The 22246-nt window shown below is 40.0% G+C and overlaps 3 protein-coding genes across 4 annotated transcripts in view; 2 read left to right on the forward strand and 1 right to left on the reverse strand.

The window, feature by feature from the left end:
* Window positions 1-7554, forward strand: part of lsp1a (lymphocyte specific protein 1 a) — a 42687-nt gene extending 35133 nt beyond the window's left edge. Inside the window, exons 11-13 of one of the 2 annotated variants that reach the window (XM_029649280.2) lie at window positions 628-717; window positions 864-987; window positions 6042-7554. In XM_029649280.2, the coding sequence (XP_029505140.1) occupies window positions 628-717; window positions 864-987; window positions 6042-6064 (237 nt within the window). In that variant the 3' untranslated portion in view covers window positions 6065-7554. Of the gene's footprint in view, window positions 1-10; window positions 402-627; window positions 718-863; window positions 988-6041 lie in introns of those variants that run through there. The other variant, XM_029649281.2, reaches the window with a different exon arrangement.
* Window positions 2288-9533, reverse strand: prr33 (proline rich 33). The gene is made up of 3 exons (XM_065003022.1): window positions 9273-9533; window positions 8709-8758; window positions 2288-5799 (listed from the first exon to the last, which is right to left on the reverse strand). Exon 3 carries the CDS (start codon window positions 5782-5784, stop codon window positions 2662-2664), a length of 3123 nt encoding a protein of 1040 aa, XP_064859094.1. The 5' UTR covers window positions 5785-5799; window positions 8709-8758; window positions 9273-9533; the 3' UTR covers window positions 2288-2661.
* A 3920-nt stretch (window positions 9534-13453) lies between these two features.
* tnnt3a (troponin T type 3a (skeletal, fast)) lies at window positions 13454-21388 on the forward strand. The gene is made up of 10 exons (XM_029649283.2): window positions 13454-13652; window positions 16522-16540; window positions 17087-17126; window positions 18269-18385; window positions 18624-18701; window positions 18811-18924; window positions 19071-19183; window positions 19428-19518; window positions 20064-20104; window positions 21107-21388. Exons 1-10 carry the CDS (start codon window positions 13469-13471, stop codon window positions 21138-21140), a joined length of 831 nt encoding a protein of 276 aa, XP_029505143.2. The 5' UTR covers window positions 13454-13468; the 3' UTR covers window positions 21141-21388.
* Window positions 21389-22246: the final 858 nt, after the last annotated feature.

The raw sequence follows: 22246 nt of genomic DNA on the forward strand, positions 1-22246 counted from the left end.
TATTCTCTAGCACTGGCATCGCCTTCACAGAAGTGGCTTCTGGTTCAACAATGTAGTAAGAAGTCACACGGAGTGTCTCATCCCCTTTAGAGAGACTGAATCATCTTCATCAAAATAAAGCATCTGTGTATCTACTTCCTTTACTTTCATTCCTCATTCGTGTTATTTCAACGGTCTTCACATCTTCCCTTAAAGTAACTGCTCTTTTCGCTCTATTTCCCTTTCTTCCCATTTTCCTTCTGAACTGTTCTACATGTAAGTGTTTGTAGTACAGCTGTGCACCAGGCATGCAGAGAATCAGTGATGTGTGCGTGCAGTCGGCCTTATCCAAGGCTGCCATCTAGTGGGGCGGAGAGTTATATTGTGGAGCTTCAGAACAGTGGGGGCTGCTGATGGCTTATAACAATGGCTGGAACGGAGCGAATGGAGTGGCAATTAACCATGTGTTTGACGTATACTCCAGCCATTACCATGAGCCCGTTCTCCCCAATTAAGGTACCACCAACCTCCTGTGGTTCAGAACCAAAGCCACGAAGGTTGCTTATCTTGCATGGCTCCAAAAACCATTTTATATAAAACTCCAGAAAGCATTTGAAGAGTTGCTGTTTGGTGCTGTCCATTCCCCAGGATGTAAAAGCTGGTGACGTGATGCAGAAAAAGAACATGTGGGAGATCATTGGAGAAACATCCCCAGGGATTTCAGGAGCAGTGGCAAAGGTGAGCGTGCTCACACACACACACACACGCTCACACACACACACATCAATACAAACATACAGTATTTGAATATTCTGTTTCAAACTTAGTGTATAATATATACTGTTGCAAATTCTCACTGTTCTAAATCAGTCTATGCTTTTCAGGGCAATGCATCTGGTAAAAAATACAAATTTGTGATGACTGCTCATGGCAAATATGAGAAGATTCCTGTTGATGATGATGATGATGATGATGAAAATATGGATGAATACACGAATGGAAAAACAGGTGAGATGACTGGGTTTAGACAACAATTATACATTTCAAAACATTAGTGTAAATACCATAATAGTCCAATAATAACTCGTATTTTCTTAGGCAAAAAAACACCTTTTTATTCTGCTGGTCCTGCGGATAAAAATAAAACATTTAAATCTACAAAATACCAGCTACAATGAAATAGCATGACTTCTATCAAACACCAAAGGGCAATAGCCCTTGATCTGCCCATTATCTTCACTACAGAATTAATTCTCTCTATTTAATTGTATAGCTCAAGATGAACTTTCTATGTCAAACATTAACCAACATGAAAAATGTTCTATTCAAACTTTTTTAGTTTTTGTTTTATCAAAAATATATAGAAAATAACATTTACTGTAAACTTATGCAGAAAAATCTCAGATTCCAAAGCAGTTGAACATCACTCTGTCAATAACAGGCAATGTTCTTCATCTTTTTAATATAGACATGCATGAAAGAAAAACGTAAAGCACCAACAACAAGCTGAGGAACCTATAGAAACTCAAGGTCAAATGTCACTCTCAGTTCTTGACCCTTCCGGAGCCCTCGTTTGAAAGCTGTGTATTTGAAAACTGTGTGTGAAACATGATATTTCAGTCTATTTTACTTTCACGTTAATCCTGCATTGATGTCGATGGGAGATTTGTGGATCTCCAGTTAGGATTTGGCCTTAGGGACTTCCTGTATACATTTGTCTTAGCGTCTGTCGTCACTGCCTTCCATATCCCACAACCCCTTCCCCTGACCTCTTATCCACCCACACCAACAGTCAAACACATCCTTCATAGAGGTGACTTGTCCCCCACAGGAGTTAGCATCCCTATTTCTCAAATAACACTCTCACTGACCTGTAGTCCAAAAAAGGGAAGGATACCAAGCTGGTATAAGCATCTGCAGGCTACTCAAACATAAAATAAAAAAAGTATCACCTGAATATCTAGTCTATTTGAAAGCACCATTAAATAGCACCATTTTGGGAAAAACTACACTCCTACTTCACTACTACTTTCATCCTCTCCTCTCCTTTTCATCCATCTTTGGAAACATTTCTCTAAATGCCCTGGAGTCAAGTTTCTTCAGATACCCAAAACCTGCATCAATCCAGTCTATAGGCTCTACACTCATCTGCGATTTCAAGACACGTACTATAACTGAGAGTTTATCGTTTTTAGTAAATGGTGTACCTAAGTACATTACGCTACAGTCTCAGGACCCCTTCTGAAAAAGAATCTCATTGTCCTATCAGGGTTCAACAGTGGACAAAAAAAAGAACTCAGAGATTAACTTCATCTTTGTACATTTTAATCTCACGAGATGTCTAAATTCTTTTAAAACAACAATACATTTCCCTTATCCTCTGATTGTCAAGGTAATATTTTCATATTATCAGAGAAAGAGACATTCACACAAATGTGTAACATAGTCAGACGACAAAACAATCAGTGCTCAAAATGCAACATGGTGCATTTATCAAGTATAAAGTTAAGACCACATTCTCTATGAGACTGTCTTAAATATTGTATCCTGTGTCAAGTCGAGAGATGGGAACTGTACATTATGACTACCATTTCTACACCAGTGCACATAAAACATTTAACAATAGAATTTTTCAAAATGTTCTTCTCAGTTTCATCTTTACCAGTCAAAAAAAGACATTGTTTAAGGACAAGTGAACCCTCTAGCTGTTCTGTTAAAGTCTTTTGGTTCCTCGTCTTTATTTTTACGCCCTATGAGACCCATCTCAAACACTGTCGAAATTTTAGTTAGTGGCCTTGACGCAGCCTCTCTTAGCCTTTTGGCATCAAACTTTGGGCTGAAAAGGAGAACAGGCAGACGATGGGCGAAGGATGGGATTTCTTTCCCTGCATCCTTTGGCTGCTCTTTCCTCTCCTCCTCACTTTTGCTGGCTTCAATCACCTGCATAATCTTCTCTTTAGTGGAGAACATATCGAAGAGAAGAGAATCCCACTTCTTCGCTGCCTTGGGAGGATCGTCAGCTGTTACGGCTGCCACCATGTCTTTAAATAACACCTTTTCATCCTTTTTCGCTTCACCTCCTTCCTGCTCAGTCACCTTGGCGGTTTCTTTCTTAGGATCTGATTCTGTGAACATAGGTGGTTCTTCTTCCACTACCATGTGCTTCTTGAGCCGTGACCAACCACTGAGTTTAGACTTCATCATGCCCTTTGGCTTTTGGATCACTTTAAGAAGAGGTTCAGCTGCTGGGAAAGAGTCTTTCCTCTCTTCCTTCTTCTCTGTCAATGGTGTGGTTGGAGCTGATACCACCTTTTCAGGTTTGGCTTCCTGGTTATTCTTTGGTTTAGCCGGCAACAAAAGATTCTCAGGAGATGCAGTCTTTGCAAGTGGGGAAGAATTGGTTGGCTTTGTCCCTACTGGTTTAGCCTCAGGGGTTGCTTTGGTTGGCATCTTAGGCTCTGTTGATTCCTTCAACTCTTTCTGTTGCACCACACTGGCTTTAGCCACAGGAGATTCTGTTATTGAGAAAGGAGGTATTGTCTTGCGTTGGGTTTCTGGGGTGGGTGTCTTGGGTTTTGGGTAAACTCCATAAGTTGGTGTCTTCACTGGGGTTTTAACCTCTGGTGTTGGAGATTTAGCCCATGGTCTTGTGTTTGCCACAGTTTTAACCTTTGGCATTTCAGCAATGGGAGTTGATATTTTGCTGGTCACAGCTGTGGATACTCTTATTTCTGAGACCACTTCAGCTTGTGTAACAACAATGGTTGGAAGCGGAAGCTTAACTACTGTCGTGGATACTATGGCCTCACTTGAAATAGTTTTTTCCAGTTCTTTGAAGGGTGCTTCCTGGTTTGACACCTCGGGCAAAGGATGTGATTTTACAGGTAACTCTTGGGTAGGTGTTTTAGATGCTTCTAGCTCTTGGGTTTTAGATTCCTCTTGAGTCGGCGTCTTAGACCTGGATATTCCAAATAAAGGTGAAAAACTTTGGATTCCACCATGGGCAACATATGCAGCAGGAGTCAACCCATAATAGGTATGAGTAGGTTTAGGATCCTCATATGTTGGTGTCTTGGGCCTTTGAAATCCTATAGATGATACCCCAGCTGTGGGAGTCTTTGGTCTTTGATACCCTGCTGGTGGTTGTGGTTTTTGATACTCAATTGTTGGAGTCATAGGTTTATGCCCTTCATTGGTGGGAGTCTTGGGCCTTGGATACCCATCTGAGGGTGCTGTAGGTTTTGATGTTTCTTTTGTTGGTGTCTTGGGTCTTTGGTACCCATCTGTGGGTGCTGTAGGCTTTAGTGTGACAATTGTTGGAGTCTTGGGTCTTTGGTACCCATAGGAGGGTGCAGCAGATTTCGGTGTGATATCTGTTGGAGACTTGGGCCTTTGGTACCCAAATGTGGGTGCAACACCTGTTGGAGTCTTGGGTCTTTGATAGCCTAATAGATCTGTCGGGGTCTTTGGTCTGGCAGACTCAACTACAGGATTTTCGTGTCGAGGAGCCTCTGGTTTTGAAGTGTTCTGAGGAGGTGATTTAGCTGTGGGAGTCTCTTTTGACGTCACTTCCCCATTCAGAGTTCTTGCACCTAGAATAGTTGAAGGTGATTTTGAAGGGTCAGACAAAGACTGACTGGCAGCATTAGTACCAGGTGTTGGTGTGTTAGATATCTGTGCCTCTGTAGTAATGGGTGATACAGCGAATAAAAGTGGGTTGGTTCTTGATATTTCAAAAACAGGTGTTTTGGCACGGGACACATGAAATGAGGGTGTCTTAGGGCGACCTAAAGGAGTTCTTGGTGTTAAAAAATCATGAGTTGGTGTTTTAGCTCTTTTCACTTCAGATGTAGGCGTTGCACTCCTTTGGAGTCCAGGTGTAGGTGTTAAACCTCTTTTTACCCCGGATGTAGGTGTTGCACTCCTTTTGATTTCAGCAGTTGGTGTAAAAGCTCTTGTGATTTCTGATGTGGGTGTTATACTCAGAGATAATGCGTCTGCAGTAGATGTCTTTGATCCAGTATAATCATGGAGGGGGGACATAGATGCAGTATAGACCCTAATTTGAGGGACATCAAACATCGATCTGGGTGCTTTTAGTGCAGCTTCGGTAGCTTTAAAACGTGGACTTGGACTTTTGCGGTGTATTACTACTGGGGCTATTCGCAGAGTAGGTTGTGTGGCAGCAGGAGTGACTGTGACAAGAGCAACTGGAGCACTGAGTGGATGAGGTACTGAAGCAGTGACTGGAGGAGCAATTTGAGCAGCAGCTGTCGTTGTCACGTCAAGCACAGAGGACGTTTGCTCAGGCGTTTTGGGTGCCAATTCATGCAAGGCTGGCCCTGGAACGGCTGACGGGGGTGTTGGAGTAAATGTGTAGAGTGGGGCCACATATTGGGGGAAGGTGGGGGCTGGAGCAGCATACAGCTGTGGGGCGAACCTTGCTGTTCCACCAAAAGTGGCTCCTCGTTGCTGCGGGTAAGGGGATGCCACATGACGATAGACTGGCCTGACAGAAAATCTGGGGTGCTGTGTGTAGAAGGATGCCTCTGGAGTTTTGGGAGGGGTTGAGTGGTCACTGTGCTCCAAGTCAGGACTTGCTTCATTCACAGGAGAGAGGCTTGAGCGGAAAGGGACAGGTGTCTTTGCGATCTCAGGGGCGGCTTTTTTCTTGATTTTTTTCTCAGTTTTCTTGAGTAGTTTCTGGAGTCTAGCATTTTCCTTGCCAGGCTTGGGCAGTAGAGCTGGAGGGTACTGCTGGAAAAGCAGGCCTGGTTCATTGACATTGCTATAACTGGCAGCCATGAGCAGTTTAACCCCCTGAAAAAAACACAGGACAGTGTGAGGAATATTTATTTGGTTATCAATGATACAGTAGCCTATTGTTTTAAAGGAAGAGGGGCAGTGTTCAATCAATTCAACTTCTCCTTACAGCTGCTCTCCACCACCACCTCGGCCCATGGTAATGATCAGTGGCTGGACTATTCAATGACCATCAAGAAACTCATCAACACATAATTGGTAAACAAACACATCTGACTACTTTTTTCTTTATTTTTCAGACCTATACCATGGTGAATATTGAAATACAAATGTTGGTGGCAAAGACTTTCTATTCAAGATGGTATGGACTTCAACAACTTTGGCCACCTTGTCAGCAAACCCTGTGAGGATATCCTCCAGTAGCACTTGTTATGAAAGCAATATAATTCAGTTTATTCCTTTCCTACCACATTCAGTAGGTCACTTTTGAGAACTTCTTAAATGGTTAGTTGTTGCTTTGTTTTGTGCTGTGTACTCACTTTGAACTCCCCAGTTCAATTTAATCTTCAGACTTGTATTGACTTACTTGTCAAAAGTATCTTTCACATATGTTTATGTATATATGAATGTTTTTTTTAACTTACTTTTACTTGATCTTTTTTCTCTTCATTTTATGCCATTGACAAACATTAGGTGAATGCATTTACATGTACCGCACATGTATTTTGGAAATTATGCAGAAAGTGACCTAAAACCAAAACCTAAGCTTTGAATTTGAAATGGTAACTCTTGTAAAATGTTCTGGTTTGGGAAGTTTGATCACTGAGCCCGTTAATTGTAATATCATGTTTATATTTTATTTTTCTTGTGGCTGTTGTCTGAGCCCTGAGATTATCCAAACATCTCCTGAATATAGTGTTAAAGGCACAATACGGCTGTTTTATATCAATATCAAATCATTTCTGGGTAAGAATTAAGTACCTTACTGTGATTGTTGTCAATTAAAATGTTCAAAAATAAATAAATAGCTTCTTAGCAAAGAGCAATATCTCAAGCAAGAATTTAGCTAGGATTGTCTGGGAGGGGTCCGAGTGGGAGGGGAAAACTGAAAAGGATCTCTTAAATGGCAGACAGGTTTGGAACTCTTTCTTACTGGTCTATTTACATTTACATTTAAGTCATTTAGCAGACGCTCTTATCCAGAGCGACTTACAAATTGGTGCGTTCACCTTAAGACATCCAGTGGAACAGCCACTTTATTAACTAATTTACCACCTAGGCAGAACAAAACTCCATCCCACCAACACAGGCTGAAATTTCAGACTGCCTTTTCAAACCGCTCTTACACTAAAAGGGCATTATCATAATTTTCACAGTATTACTCCAACCTCGTAGTGTGGAAATATATACAGTATAAAACACAGGAAAATGTCAAATGTCTTTTAAACGCTAGGCTACACTGGGTGCTGCATATTCTCTAAGCTTTTAAGTGAGTCATCTTTTTTTGTGCATTCATAAAATACTGCATTGAAATGCCAAATGATTTTGCGGTAACTGAATCACCTGGTTACAGAACATTGATTGTGTCTGTTGTATTAATAACCCTTTATCTCACACACAGTAACATTTTATCCTGCTATTTAACCATGATTCTGTTTTCAGTGCTGCACACTGGAGTTTTCCACCACCCTATTTATGTTACCAATGTACCATTTTCATCTTAAGAGACCCGTCATTGTCATTTCTGCTTTTCTTGTTATTAAACATTCTTTTTTTTTTATCTTACATGAAATAAAGTATTGTATACAATGACGTTTGTTCTTTATTAGCGATTTTATCTGTCAATTTTAAGCAGCCCGACAAACGCTATCTGCAGTGGACAAAGGGGACAACTTGGAGACGAAGTGAAGTGGAAAGCGAAGGAGGGCAGTCAAATGTAACACTCCCTGCAATTAAGGCCTCACAGCTGATACTGGAAGGTTCCTTGGCCTAATTTTAGGTTGAGAGCATAGAGGAAGGGCAGCCAATCACCTGCTCCCTTCTATAAGGCTTGGTTCTGTCCTGTACAGGCAGGGTGCATCACGGTGACAGTAAATCACTGATGAGAAGGTACCTAAGGTGCAGCTTATGCATATCATCTAGAACCTGAGAGCATATATGGGTCCAATCACTACTGCACATAACAATCTGACACTTGTGCCTGTTGGTATACTGAACATGAGCAGTAATTAAGTGACCTATACAAATCCACCTTTTCAAACTTTTAAACTACAGTGCAGTTAGATACTTTTGCTTTGACACTGTGAGGTCTGACTGGCAGACACACTTGGCCTGTAACCTACAGGTTCAAGCATTAACTACGAGTGAAAGTGAACATTGAGCATTTGACCCCAGTGATGTCACTAGTGGTCATTGTGATGTGAGTTTTTTTTTAATGCACAGTAAACACATTCTATAATTGGAAGATTTTGACTCATATCTATTTAAACCTTGATGGTTGTAAACCTTTAAAAGTTTAAACCTTGATAGTTGTATTTAGATTTGAAAGGAATGTGATAGGCCTACAAATCACAATATTATAGTTCTCTTACAGCATTCTGTATTTCACTTAAATGGTTTTTCCATGTAGGTTTGTATGTTTTTGGCCTCTACTAGTCAAACTCAAATGCAGTCTGCCACTGATCATGTTTTAAAGGGCCCACTCTGCAACAGTAACACAAACTGGACCTGCAACATGAGAGGAGGTCATCCTTTTAAGGCTCTTGTAGGTTAGGCATTTGGAGCACCTCCAAGATGCAAGTTCAAAAGAGGAAAGGGTAATAATAGCCTAGCAAGAAAACCATGCATCACAATGGCTTTTTGGTGTCCACCATCTCCCAACCCCTAAAAAAGATGCACATGCAGTTAGTTTATGAGTTAATCACATAATCAGTAAAGATCTAAAAATATAACATAATTGAGCTTACCAGGTTCTTCTTCTTACCGTTGACCAACACACTCCCGACAGGGGAGTCCCCTTACCATGAGAAAAACAAAAAAACATTCAACTTAAAACACTTTGTACAAGCTTGTATTTCAACTGTTAACATGCTAACACTCTGTGTTTTCATCAGTTCATAGGTTAACATATACTTGCAGGAGTATCAGAACTTAAACGATTATCGTTTTAAGCATTATGATATCTCGATCTTAAACCATTATCGTTTTAAGCATTATGATATCTCGATCCAGTTTTGATACCTGGAACGCAACACCCTAAATATATTAAAAACACATGCAACAGTGTGCATGCCCGTCTCTAAGCCCCACATCCCAATTTGATGACGCTTTGACATTACATTGAAAATCCCTTTGGTCTGATAGCTTTAGCCACAATGGCTACATTATAGAGTACAACCTTCTGGGGGCTGACTGTAAAAGCTCCAACGCCCGTATCAAGAGAACCCCCCCCCCCCCCTCTTCTCAATACGATAAACACGTTACTACGAGCTGTCTCGAAAAGTATAAAATCGTAATTGCAGTGTGTTTACCTGTGTGTCTGCTACTTGGGATCGGCCGGCTGCTGCCTGCTTGTCCCGGCCCGGATTACCAGAGCGGGAGGCTCATGTTGAGCACAACTATACACCCTTCCTACATATGGAAGGGCCAGTCTCCATGGCAGTCCAAAAATATAACCTGAGCCTTTTGCTCAGAATGTGCTCCGTCGTGACAGTGCGCTAGCTGCGACCGTCAGCCAGGCAGGGGTGGCCACAGCACTTTAGATATCACCACCCCTCACTACCGCGACCAGATGCTCCTCTGAAAAATACTATTTCAGAGTGGCGCCCCCTGCAGGAGAGTCCGAGCCATCTCAACAAGCACAGGAAGTTTAGCTCTACCAATTCTGATCAAATTGTTTGCCAATTAAAGCTGCTCGGTAGAGTAGAAAAAAGGTCCACCTACTTTTTAATTTGATTTATTTATTTATTTAACGAGGCAAGTACTAAACCAGTCCAATCAAGCACCCATGACACAGGAGATGAGGAAAATTCATATTTTTGCAATTCTATAAGGTGCTGGTGAAGCTAGCAAATTAGACACATTCTCGGCATGACAGGTAGTTCTTGCCCTGGTGTGAATCTAATTCACACTAATACAAGAAATGGACACCGCCACACATATCTTACCATCATAGCCTGTTTATGAAGTGCAATTAGACCGACAGGTCAGTCAAAAGACTATTTTAAAACTTCTGAAGACATTGATCGTTGATTCAGCAAATAATGTCAAGGGTTGAGTACAGTAACAGTTACACAGACTGTCCACAGATCCTGTCCTCCTTTGATCGGGCCATTGACATACATTATGTTTATGTATCTATCTAAGCTCCCTGTCCTGTGGAAAAGGAACAAGTCCACCATCTGATTGCCTCACTGACGTTCCTGTCTTGTTTAACTTTTAAGTTATTTTTGCTTGCCTAACATGACAGCAAATATAGCAACAGGGGTATTTTAGCTGTCCCTCTCCCAACTTAAGGCCTCCCTCCCTACCCCACAATCCATCCATCTCCTTATTGAGTGCCGGGTCTAAGACGCTGAGACATCCCGCGGCCTCGCCTCTTACGGCTTCTTGGCCAATAGGGACCCCCCGTGGATCAAGTGTCACTATAACAGAAGGACATAATCAGGGTGGTAATTCTGCAGAACCTTACAGCCAGTCTCGGCCACCAGGGAGCTCATTTCTTCTGTACGCTTTTCTGAGGTAAGAGAGAGAGAGAGACAGAGAGAGAGAGAGGGGTTGGAAGGAAGAGAGAGAGAGTGAGTGAGTGAGTGAGTAGAACAAGAGAAGGAGAGAGTGAGAGAGAGATAAAAAGATTAAGATCAAGTGCAATTTTAAAGATCTCAGGGCCCCCCTAGCTGTCTCCTTTCAAGAACAGCTAAATCGACACGTGCAAAACCACTGCCACTGTGTTAAAACACTCAGGCTTTAAAACAGTCAGCTGCTCTGTGTTGAGGTCAAGGGTGAGGAGGACCCACCCAAGGGGATAGGGACAGGTGAAGGGAACATACAGGTTTCTATAAAAGCTTCTATCTTGACTTGATCAGTAGAGGGTGGGTGTCTCTTTTTGCTTTGACATTTGGAGTTACGGTCGGCTACATTGAATAGGTGGGATTTTCTTAGAACATCATTCTTGAAAGCCACTGGACATGTAGAATGACTTAAGACAAGTGTCAATGTTTTGTGTCATGAAATGCTAGAATAAGTGTGAAAGTATGTTGTTGTTGTTGTTGTTGTTGTGGTATCTGCTATGTGCTGGTAAAAGTGACTTAAGCGGTGAAAGGGTCTTGGGTGCTACAAAGGGTTTGGGGTGAGGCCTGGCTCCAACTGGCTATCGTTAAACCTGGGATTTACAAATGGCCCTCTAAGACTTGTAGCTATGTTGTGGAGCTGATCCAACCGTTTAAGTAACAGGTAAGGCTAAGAGGAGGGAATCTAAAGATATGCTCAAAGCTACCTCAATGTTAGTGTTGGGAACAGTATTGCTAGCACTATACTGGTCTTTTGTGAGACGGTAAACCGATAGCTGGATAGAGATCTGGTGAATAGATATGTTTGCTTGAGTGTATGTCGCAGCAGTGTTGGAGATAGTGTCATAGAGAGGAAGGTGTGACATTTGATCGTTTATGTTATCCAGGATCCCCGTGAACTAGGATAACATGGTGGTACATTAAGCCTTCCATACTTAGGATAAACACATAGACACTACTACCGTTACAGTGCCCGTTGAACTATAGCCTGATTTGTGAAATCAAGCCAGAAATGTTTAGGTATCAGAATAGTATTGGGATTTCAAGAAACAATCTTTGACTTTCCTTCTTTTACATTATCAAACAGTTTGATGTACTTTCATTATTCCGCTTTACCTCATTTTTGTTTTTCATCTATAACAAGTTAATATGTCACCATGGAATCAGAGAAAAGTGTCTGAAATGCCTATGTGAGGGAGTAGCCTGCATAAGGAAATTAAATTAGAATTACTGATACTATTCCTAGACAAAGAACCTGATCTGTGCTTTGGAAATCGGATCCTGGACATGTTTCTCAGAGACATTTGCAGCTGTCTGTGGGAATAGTCATGATGTGCGAGGAGGCCTCCCGGGCTGCCTTAACAGTTATAGGGGGACGGTTTACAAATGCAAAGGCTAATGCAATGTAAACATCCTGGTAATGTATGCTAATCAATTCAAAATGCATACTTTGGGGATTTTTCATCAGATTATGATACATTGTCTGACAAGATAACAATAAGTTGCCAAACAAAAACTAAATCAGAAGCAAAAGCCCACTGTATACAGACGTCAATACAACGTCGATTCCACGTTGGTTCAATGTAATTGAATTGAAATTGTGTGCCCAGTGGGAGGTAGCCAATGGCCTACTAAAATTGGCCTAGAAAGTGACAGAATGCCTTTAAAATGTTGATAAAGAGCTAGGGCATCATGTTTCTAAAGATAGGCGTTTCCTAGCACCTATGTTGAGGCATGGAATTTGACCAAGAGATTAAGTTAACTTGAGGGCCAGGGGAGAGGGAGGGGAGGAAGGAGGCATACATATCTGTATGGGGGTCTCATTTATTGTCTGAGAAGCAGAATTGTGAGTGTGTTGAATTTCAGTCTTATCCCATTTCCTAACACTAATTATTAAACAGTTCTCAAAAGGTTGTGATTCAAAAGCCTTTATAAATCCTGCACATTTTTCCTGTAACACAATTTCTTAAAAAATGTTGGTGAAATGTTATTATATTAGGGTTGGGTTCTGGTAAGGGGAGAATACATTTTAGAGCCTGGGACCATAACCCCATGCTATAAATACTGCTAGTGACTTGAGCGTGGCCTCCTTGGCGTCTTAGTGAAAGTGTCTCTCTTTCTTCCCTTGTACCTCAGGTGCAAAGTCCACTGTCATCATGTCTGACACAGAGGAAGTGTAAGTATTGGTAACATTAGTTTTCATCCTCACGATTACTTCATCCAGATTTCCCATGCATCATGTTGTTTTGACTCCCTGAATAAACGTGCAATATCTTCTTCTGTCCTTTCACAGCGAAGGTAAGTAACATTATTACTTTATTATTGCTACGTATCATTATTGTCTCTTGTCATTATCATAGTCATTTTATATGAGTAATTGTTCAATCGTATGCTGAATCGTTCTGTATGTTTTTGAAACAATGCCTAACTGATTTCAGTCCTCTATGCAGAATAGTTCAATACAATGGACAAACTTGGATTCCCTCCTTGGAGTTCAAGTTGTGTTCAATACTGCCCTCTACAGCACAACAGCATATATTGACTTTGTTTATGATACTGTGAATGTGGAGAAAGCCGTGATTTAGGGATCTTTTCAATCTGGAAAGCTGAACTTCCAGTTTCAGGATGGTTTCAGAAGCCAATGTTGATAACAGGCCGTGCGGTAAATTAAAAATTAGATTAAATTAAAGCATACCTTTAAATTATTTTCTAAATGTCAGACCACATACATATATTATTAGTCTGTTAGCAACAGGTCCCTGCAGCTCTGTAGACCTTTCCCAGTAATACTGTCCTCCTAGTCTGTCCATATTCTGTCTAAATACAAATACATAATGTGTCTCCTCATTATGGAGGTAGATGAATCAAGCCTATTATACCAGACCATGAAATGTTTTGTCTGCTCAAAAGTCTGTGAACTTGATACCATTTGATTAGCTATGGAGGACTGTATTGTGTACGCATACAACGGATCCCTACTGTACCCATATTTACAGTATATTATATATACTAAATATTATAAACTGATATATTGGGTACAGCCGGGTTCTTTTGGTAACACTATTGTTTTACTGCTTTCTTTCTCCGAAAAAAACAAAACTCTCCATGGAGGCGAGGGAGAAGGTAAAAAAACAATGACGCTCAGACTACGAAGACGGTCATGTCATCTATACTAATTTGTCATTGTTTCACTCTTGATCTTCAGTGTGTTTGAGAATGTGCGTTCAACTCATTGGATCTTCATGTAGCTCGTAGCATGTTGGATAACGCTAATGCTACCTCACTTCGTCAGAATAATGCTACCTCACTTCGTCAGACTAATGCTACCTCACTTCGTCAGAATAATGCTACCTCACTTTGTTAGAATAATGCTACATCACTTCGTCAGAATAATGCTACCTCACTTCGTCAGAATAATGCTACCTCACTTCGTCAGAATAATGCTACCTCACTTCGTCAGAATAATGCTACCTCCTCATTCAAACATCTCACTTCATCAGACTAATGCTACCTCACTTCATCAGAATAATGCTACCTCACTTCGTCAGAATAATTCTACCTCACTTCATCACACTAATGCTACCTCCTCATTCAAATGTCTCACTTCATCCGACCAATGCTACCTCACTTCATCAGACTAATGCTACCTCACTTCATCAGACTAATGCTACCTCCTCATTCAAACATCTCACTTCATCCGACTAATGCTACCTCACTTCATCAGACTAATGCTACCTCACTTCATCAGACTAATGCTACCTCCTCATTCAAACATCTCACTTCATCAGACTAATGCTACCTCACTTCATCAGACTAATGAAAATGTGTGTTAAGGGCCTTGCTCAAGGGCACATCGGGAGATTTTTCACCTTGTTGGCTCGGGTATTCGAACCAGCAACCTTTTGGTTACTGGCCCAATGCTATGCTACCTGCCACCCTAAGAAGAGGGATAAGATAATATGTCTAGTATTGCCTCTGCAGATCTAGTCATTGACAACTTAACTCTTCTCCTACTTGCTTTTGTCTATGCCTCATGCAGCGCCACCTGGTGTTCACGACCACAAACTACTTCCCTCTTTCTCTAAAGAACACACCCTCTTTCTCATGCTTCCATTCATTAACCTATCCACCCCCTTCCTCTCCCTGGTTACTCAAGGCATGTTGTGTAGCCGTAGCAGAGGACGTAGTTGAAGAGGTAGTTGAAAAGGTAGTTGAAGAAGTAGTTGAAGAGGTAGTTGAAGAGGTAGTTGAAGAAGAAGTGATAGAGGAAGAGGTAGAAGTGGCTCCAGAGCCAGAGGCAGAGGAAGGTATGTTGGCATGTGGTATTCTATCATCCTTTTAGATGCAGCAGTGCACTCCACCTGTGACAGACAGACAGACAGACAGACAGACAGACAGACAGACAGACAGACAGACAGACAGACAGACAGACAGACAGACAGACAGACAGACAGACAGACAGACAGATAGCTAGGGCTGTGTTTCTAGTGCAAACTTCTAACCCTATAATATGATCCTTAATGTTACATTATTTATTTTTTTAAGTAATAATACATGTTATACATTCAAAGAGGCAGTCACACCATTGCTGATTAATTAAATATATGGCAATTGGTTGGATGTGCAAAATGTCACTTGGGCTAACTTTTGATACTGATGTAAGTCATTATCAGTGTTTATGCCCATTTCTCTAAGAGGAGAAAACGTACCCCTGTGCTTCTACTATGACCCTGAAAAGGAATCATCTCTATTATACATGCACATGTGTTTGTTGTGACAGTTACTTGTTAACTGAATGATACTTTGAGGTGCTATTGTGTGAGATACATTTACAAATCCATAACTCTTGTTCCACACACTGTTGAAGTGTTAGGCGAAAGTAATTTATAGTGCTTAGCCCGACAAAGTATAATTTATATTTCAAACATGAAAGAGAGACAACATAAATGCTTGAGCGTAGGTAGACTATATTACAGTATGCAGCCTATAGTCTGATTAGTCAGCCCTTATTGCTGTTTATTTCACTTTTATTTTCATTGCTTTCTGCATGCAGAGGTCAATGAAGAGGAAGGTCCGTTGATTAAAGATGAATTATCTGTGTCACTCTGGTCGGTATACAGGACCGGCTTTATATTGTCCATATCCCAGGTTTTAGGTCTCACTATATTGGGGGAATGTCTGTTGTCATGCCTGTCTGTCAGATCAAGGAGCACTGCGAAATTAGCCGACTCTAAACAAAATTAAAATTAAGAACTGATAGGGGGAAAAATCCATTATAAATGGTATAGTTTGGGGGGGGGGGGTTAAGAAAAAGGATGAAAGAATATGAAATGCTAACATTTGCTTAACCCTGCAGTGACCCCACTGTTCAACCCTCCTTGCTATAACCACTCGATATTAGCATGGTGTGCACCAAACACATAACAAGAGAAATAACAAGTCGATAACTTCAAAGTCCATCTTCTAAAAATGACATATGTGTTGTCTTGCTTGTGGAAATTGTGTGTGGGACAAGTCAACACTATACTGTTTAACCATTTTTATTTTAAAGTTAAACACTTTGCCTGTCTTTAAGGAGTTATATTTTCAGTTTATTATTGTCATTAAATATACAAGTGGACTTTCCTTATTCTGAAACAAGACCACACTTTAGAATTAAATCCTGCACATATAAAACAAGTTTATATTCTCCAACTGTGTGTGCAAAGTTTTTTATGTTAAGTAAATATGTGAGATTTAGATTTCTGTCAGTTTGTGGTTATTTTTCTTTTGATTTTCAAATCACTAACGAACATTGACTACCTCAAATGAAAAGCCAGGCTACAATCAGGAATATCTACCTGCAGACCCATTATTTTCCATTTAATGTAAAAACATCCAAGTAATGCCTGAATCTTTTTTTGCCTGAGAATGACTCATCTGATGTATTTGCTGATGTGTGCATTTCTAACCCAATAACATGTACTTGTCCTCTTCATTTCTTAATATACAGCCCAAAGGCCACAGTTCAAGTAAGTTCTCTTTTCATGTAACCTCTCATTTCATTGTACACATTTATATCTAGAAACATATTACTGCATAGAAAGACTGCATTACTATTCCCAATTCCATTTCAATCTCTCCTTAAAAAATAGTCAAAACGTTCAGCTGTCTTATTTTACATAGGCCTAGCACACCAGAAATGTATTTATTCAGATATATCTTCTTATTATTCTTATTATTATTTCATTGTCCTTGTTTTAGGTCAACATCATATCAAATTATAAATATGTGCATTCATTTGAATACAAACAAGAAACAACATAACATAAAACATAACATAAGCAACAGAAAACAAACTAGCGGCAGTAAACAGAAAAAATATATATATATTTTGAAATTCCCTTTCAGTTCTCTGCTCTCTTACAATGTTGCATATATATATATATATATATATATAACCTTTTTAATAAATCACATTATTACACTTTGATTACAAGCGTAAAAATAAACTTTATTTATTTTTATGCTGTAAATTTTCCATAGATTCACTGTTATTTTATATTGACACTTCTCAGGGCACCAAAGATTCCTGATGGCGAGAAAGTTGACTTTGATGTAAGTAACTATAGTCCTTCATACATCATGACTATCTGGAGACAGCTGGCTGGATAAATACCAGGGCCAATGTCAGAGATGACAACATTTTATTTCCAAAACGCTATATCCACCAATTTTTCACATTTGTGTTTTTTTTTTCTCATACATTTTTTTTGCTTATGGATACCTTCATGTGTATGTAAAATATTACTGTTCTCAGATTTAGATGTGGATGAAAATGGGGTTTTATGCAAATCGCTATATGCATTGTTTAGCTGGATTGGAATGTTCGTATCCTACATATTTGACTGTGATATGTGGTTGTCTCACATAGCTATCTTTAGTCACTCTGGATAAGAGAGTCTGCAAAATGACTAAAATGTCAAATGTAAATGTTTTACATACAGTTCTGTATTGAATTATTATCTTAAAAAAGATATATATTGATGTGGCAATAGTATAATTTGTACATTTTATACAAAATGTAGTTATTTGTTACATTTGACTGAGTAAAACCTAGCAGTAGTACTCATTTCTCTGACAGTGAGGCGCATATATAGCATTTGACCAAAAAAAAACATGATTATTTGTCTCTGAAATGAATTCATCAAGTGATAGATTTTAAACAAATACATATCTGTAATTGAACAACCCTATGCCAAGATTAGATAGTGAAAAAACACCAATCTCTTTCAAAATTTCTTTAAACAATAAAAGCGGATTTATCAACATTTCTGAAAATGGATATATAGCGTTTTGGAATTAAAGATGCACTATGCAGAAATCGCTCCACCACTAAAATTCTAATAGTTCACCTAATTTCAGTTCATGTGAAAAAAACAACTAAGTATAGTGTAGAGAATCATTGTACCATCTAAACTGCTGTGAAATATATTTTCCATACCAAAAGTACTGTATTTTCAGCTGTTTAAAGCTGGTGTACAAAACCGAAAGTAAAAAACGAAACTTAAGAACGGGAAGCATAGAAATAGCACACACAGAACAGATCCATTGCTTCTTAGACTTGCTTTCAATGAGAATGACAGATCTACAACACATATTTTCTACGTGAATTTGGTCATGTCGCCCCAGAAAGTTACATATTGCAAATTTGAACTCTTCATGTGCTTAACAAGTGGATCTATTTTCCAACCTTACAGGACATTCAGAAGAAACGTCAGAACAAGGATCTTGTTGAGCTGCAGGGCCTGATCGATGCGCACTTTGAGCATAGAAAGAAGGAGGAGGAGGAGCTCATCGCCCTCAAAGAAAGAATTGTGAGTGAGAATTAGTAAATTACATGACTCTGCATACACATAGGTCGTATTTGAAAATATAAATAAGGTCGTAAATTAAAACAAGTTTTTCTTTTTGGACAAGTTCAGGTAGTCCATCCCTGTTTGCTTACATTTAGTTCCTAGTCAATAAAACCATGACAAAACGATAAGACGTTGCAGTGCCCACTGGTGGCCAAAGGTATAACATCCAACCGTGTGTGTGTGTGTGTGTCTGCAGGAGAAGCGTAGGGCTGAGAGGGCCGAGCAGAACAGGATCCGTAGCGAGAAGGAGAAGGAGCGTGCAGCCAGACGTGAGGTTTGTGTCCTCCACCAGTACCACTACTTACCCCTCTGGGTTGTCCTCAACTATCAGCGTTCTGTCAATATAGGACATGTCTGACGTTGTGCTGTGATCTCTAAAACAGGAGGAGAGGCTGAAGAGGGAGGAGGCAGATGCCAAGAAGAAGGCTGATGAGGATGCGAAGAAGAAGTCTGCCCTGTCCAGCATGGGCTCCAACTACAGCAGCCATCTGCAGAAGGTGACCAGTGACCAACCGGTCTTCACAGGACCATACATGATGAATTTATAAAAGATCATTTACTAGTATATAACATATATTTCACAAAAAATAATTTGTGTACATGTCGGATCGATCTTGTAACCGCTGCCATTCATTTGTAACAGGCTGACTCAAAGAGAGGTGGGAAGAAGGAAACTGAGAGAGAGAAGAAGAAGAAGATCCTGGCAGGCAGACGCAAGGTCCTGAACATCGACCATCTGAATGAAGAAAAACTGAAGTAAGAGACTGGGAAATTCCCAGTACAAGTAACAGACTTGGGCTTTACTTTATGTACAATACTTTGTGTGTAGTGTGTTGTTTTTGCAAGGCTAAATGGGCCTACAGCGGGTATAGCCAAGCTGTACAACATTTTTGCAACTGTCCCGTTATCTGAAATGAATGCACACTCTAAGAACACCCTTCAGCCAATCAGAATGAAGTATTCAACCACTCATCAAGTCATTCTGCATGCTCTGCTCTAGGGAGAAGGCAAAGGAGCTGCATGAATGGATGAAGACGCTGGAGTCTGAGAAGTTTGATAACATGGAGAGGCTGAAGAGGCAGAAGTATGAGGTATGTATCCGATGTCCTGGTTAAAGAAAATAGAAATATACTGTACACTATCCCAGTGATACCACATACAGGACAATGCACATCTGAAAGAATTATGGGCTGTTTATGTTAAGTCTACTCAAGAGCTGAGTTGGTAATATGACGGGCTCTGTTCTTAGAGCAGATATGTCTGGACATGACACATTACACTGTGGCAGAATGGGTGGTACTGGTATCAGCCATGACCTCATAAAAGGTCTAGCTCAGTCAAAATATGACCCGTTTTTCCCAACACTCTTAGAAACAAATATGCTATCTAGAACCTAAAAACGTTATTTGGCTGTCTCCATTGCAAGCCTTTTTTCTAAGAGTGTAGGTTTTTACAGACATTGCTAATGTAAGACACCCTGTTATATATTATAATTGTAAGATACACTGTAAAATTCCAAGTCTTACCTGAGTAAAATCAGGGATGACATTGGGCCTCTGAGTCTGTCCATCCGCCTGGTGGCCTTAGTTACGGCCTCTCAGATATGAACACAGCTCTGCTTTGATGTCTCCTCCAGGTCACAACCCTGCGTAAGAGAGTGGAGGAGCTGAGTAAATTGTAAGTAGAGCTGGACAGTTGTCACAGCTCAGGGGGCTCTCCTGGCCCACTGTGGTGCATGGTCTGAAACTTTTGTGAAAAAGTTGCACATTCACACAGGAGGTGACGGAAACAATGCAAAAGGTTCAATGATGGATCGAGGACACAACAAAAGACACCATGGAAGACACAAAATGAAATATTATTGAGTATTGATTATATCTCACTCATTCAGGTTGAAGAGAACATTCTCTGCTATAGACAGGATAATACACCTGGTATACTGACACCACCATGTCATTTTAATAGAGTTGCAGAGCGATATAAAGTTACTGTCTATAGAATAGGACACCCGACTGATGCTCAATCATTGAGTTACAGAAAACGTATGTCCTAAAAGCCAGTTCACTAATCAAGTCTTTAGAAATGGTGTGTTTCCACAGGTAAGTTATTCTGTCTAGAATTCATTCCCACTGAAAGAAGACAGAAACTCACTAACTATAGCCAATTGTCTCCAACATGTCCTCATCTCCTAAACTCTCTATCCTTGGAAGTTGAGGAGTCAATACTAACACATACACAGCTCACAGACAGTTAACCTAACTATTCCCAATCTCTCATAGTCTACTTTTATTAATTCAAAATATTTCCCCCCTCTTTGGTAAAACAAAATGATACTAGAAAAATAATAAAACAAGTAGATGAGAAAGCCTACACAAAAGATCAATGTTCTCACACAGCAGCTGCATGGTGTGTCATAAAGGATAAGCATGAAAACTCTATGATTTGTTTTGAGTGGTCTGATGTAATTGTATGTGATGTGGTTGATGATTGTCAGTTAGACCAATGTCATATTAACAATGGAACAGCATGACTTACTTTGATGTAAAGTCATTTATTAGATTCAAGTGAATTTAGTAAACTAAAGTCAACATAAGTCTTTATTTGTAGATAAAAATGGGCATGGATAGTCTCTTCGTTGGGTGTCTTACTCTGTTTCTCTCTCTTTCTGATGTATTACAGCTCTAAGAAGGGTAAAACCGTCCGCAGAAAGTAAACGGTCCAGTTCTGCTGCTTGGAGCCCAGACTGCCACTGTACTACCGGACACAAGCCTAACGCAGCAACAACAACACACACTTACGCTAAAGTCATGGCTCAGACAACTAAGTTTTACTGTTTGCTGATTCGTGCCTCAGTCTACAGCACGGAGCCATTAGCTGCTGTTGGTGGAATTATCCCTCTTGCTTTCTCGCCCTGGACTGTTTGGTTCTCAGTATTTTTGTAAATAAAGTGTGACTCTTCAACTTTGTCTGTAGATGTGTTATTAACCAAACCCTCAATAAAAAAACAATATTTTTTGCCATGTAACTTTAAAGTAATTTGTTCATATTAAAAATAATTTCCACTCTAATAAAAGGCAGAATATTGTTGCGTTTGCAAGAGTAGACCTAGATTAACTTGTGGAACGTGTTAGCCCTACGTTTATATTATAATGAAGGTTTCTTCAACATCCCACCCCACCATTCTGAGGGAAAATGCAAACACTTGAATTTACATCACAATTAGATTGAATTATATTGTAACCTAGATTGAAAGGAGCAAAGAATGTTCTGGTATGTAACTATGGAGGGTGGAGAGTGCCAGTTTGAAAAAGCAATGCTTAAACTCTAAATAGGATTGTGAAAATGTTAAATGTATTTTTATTATCGTGTCAGTGCGCATTAAATAGGCCACAATTACATTGAAAAGTTTAAATGAAAATAGAAAATGGTTGGAAATTGTTTAAAAAAAAATCGAAATAAAAATAGTAAATTACATTTACATTTAAGTCATTTAGCAGACGCTCTTATCCAGAGCGACTTACAAATTAACCATTTCAAAAACCTCTACACGCCATGTAACATGATTCAAGAGGGTATAATTATGTGCAGCATGAGTGGGGAGCTAGCTAGGACTAGGGGGACATAATTAACTGTAACACCAGTAATGAGGGGAAGCATTTAGCTGTAACACCAGCACTAGGGGGAGGTAATTACCTATAACACCATAGTGGGGTTGTGGTAGGGGGAAGTGTTTACCTGTAACACCATAGTGGGGTTGGCTGCAGTAGGGGGAAGTGTTTACCTGTAACACCATAGTGGGGTTGGCTGCAGTAGGGGGAA

This window comes from Oncorhynchus nerka, linkage group LG17 (genome assembly GCF_034236695.1).
Source record: "Oncorhynchus nerka isolate Pitt River linkage group LG17, Oner_Uvic_2.0, whole genome shotgun sequence".
Classification (NCBI taxonomy): domain Eukaryota; kingdom Metazoa; phylum Chordata; class Actinopteri; order Salmoniformes; family Salmonidae; genus Oncorhynchus; species Oncorhynchus nerka.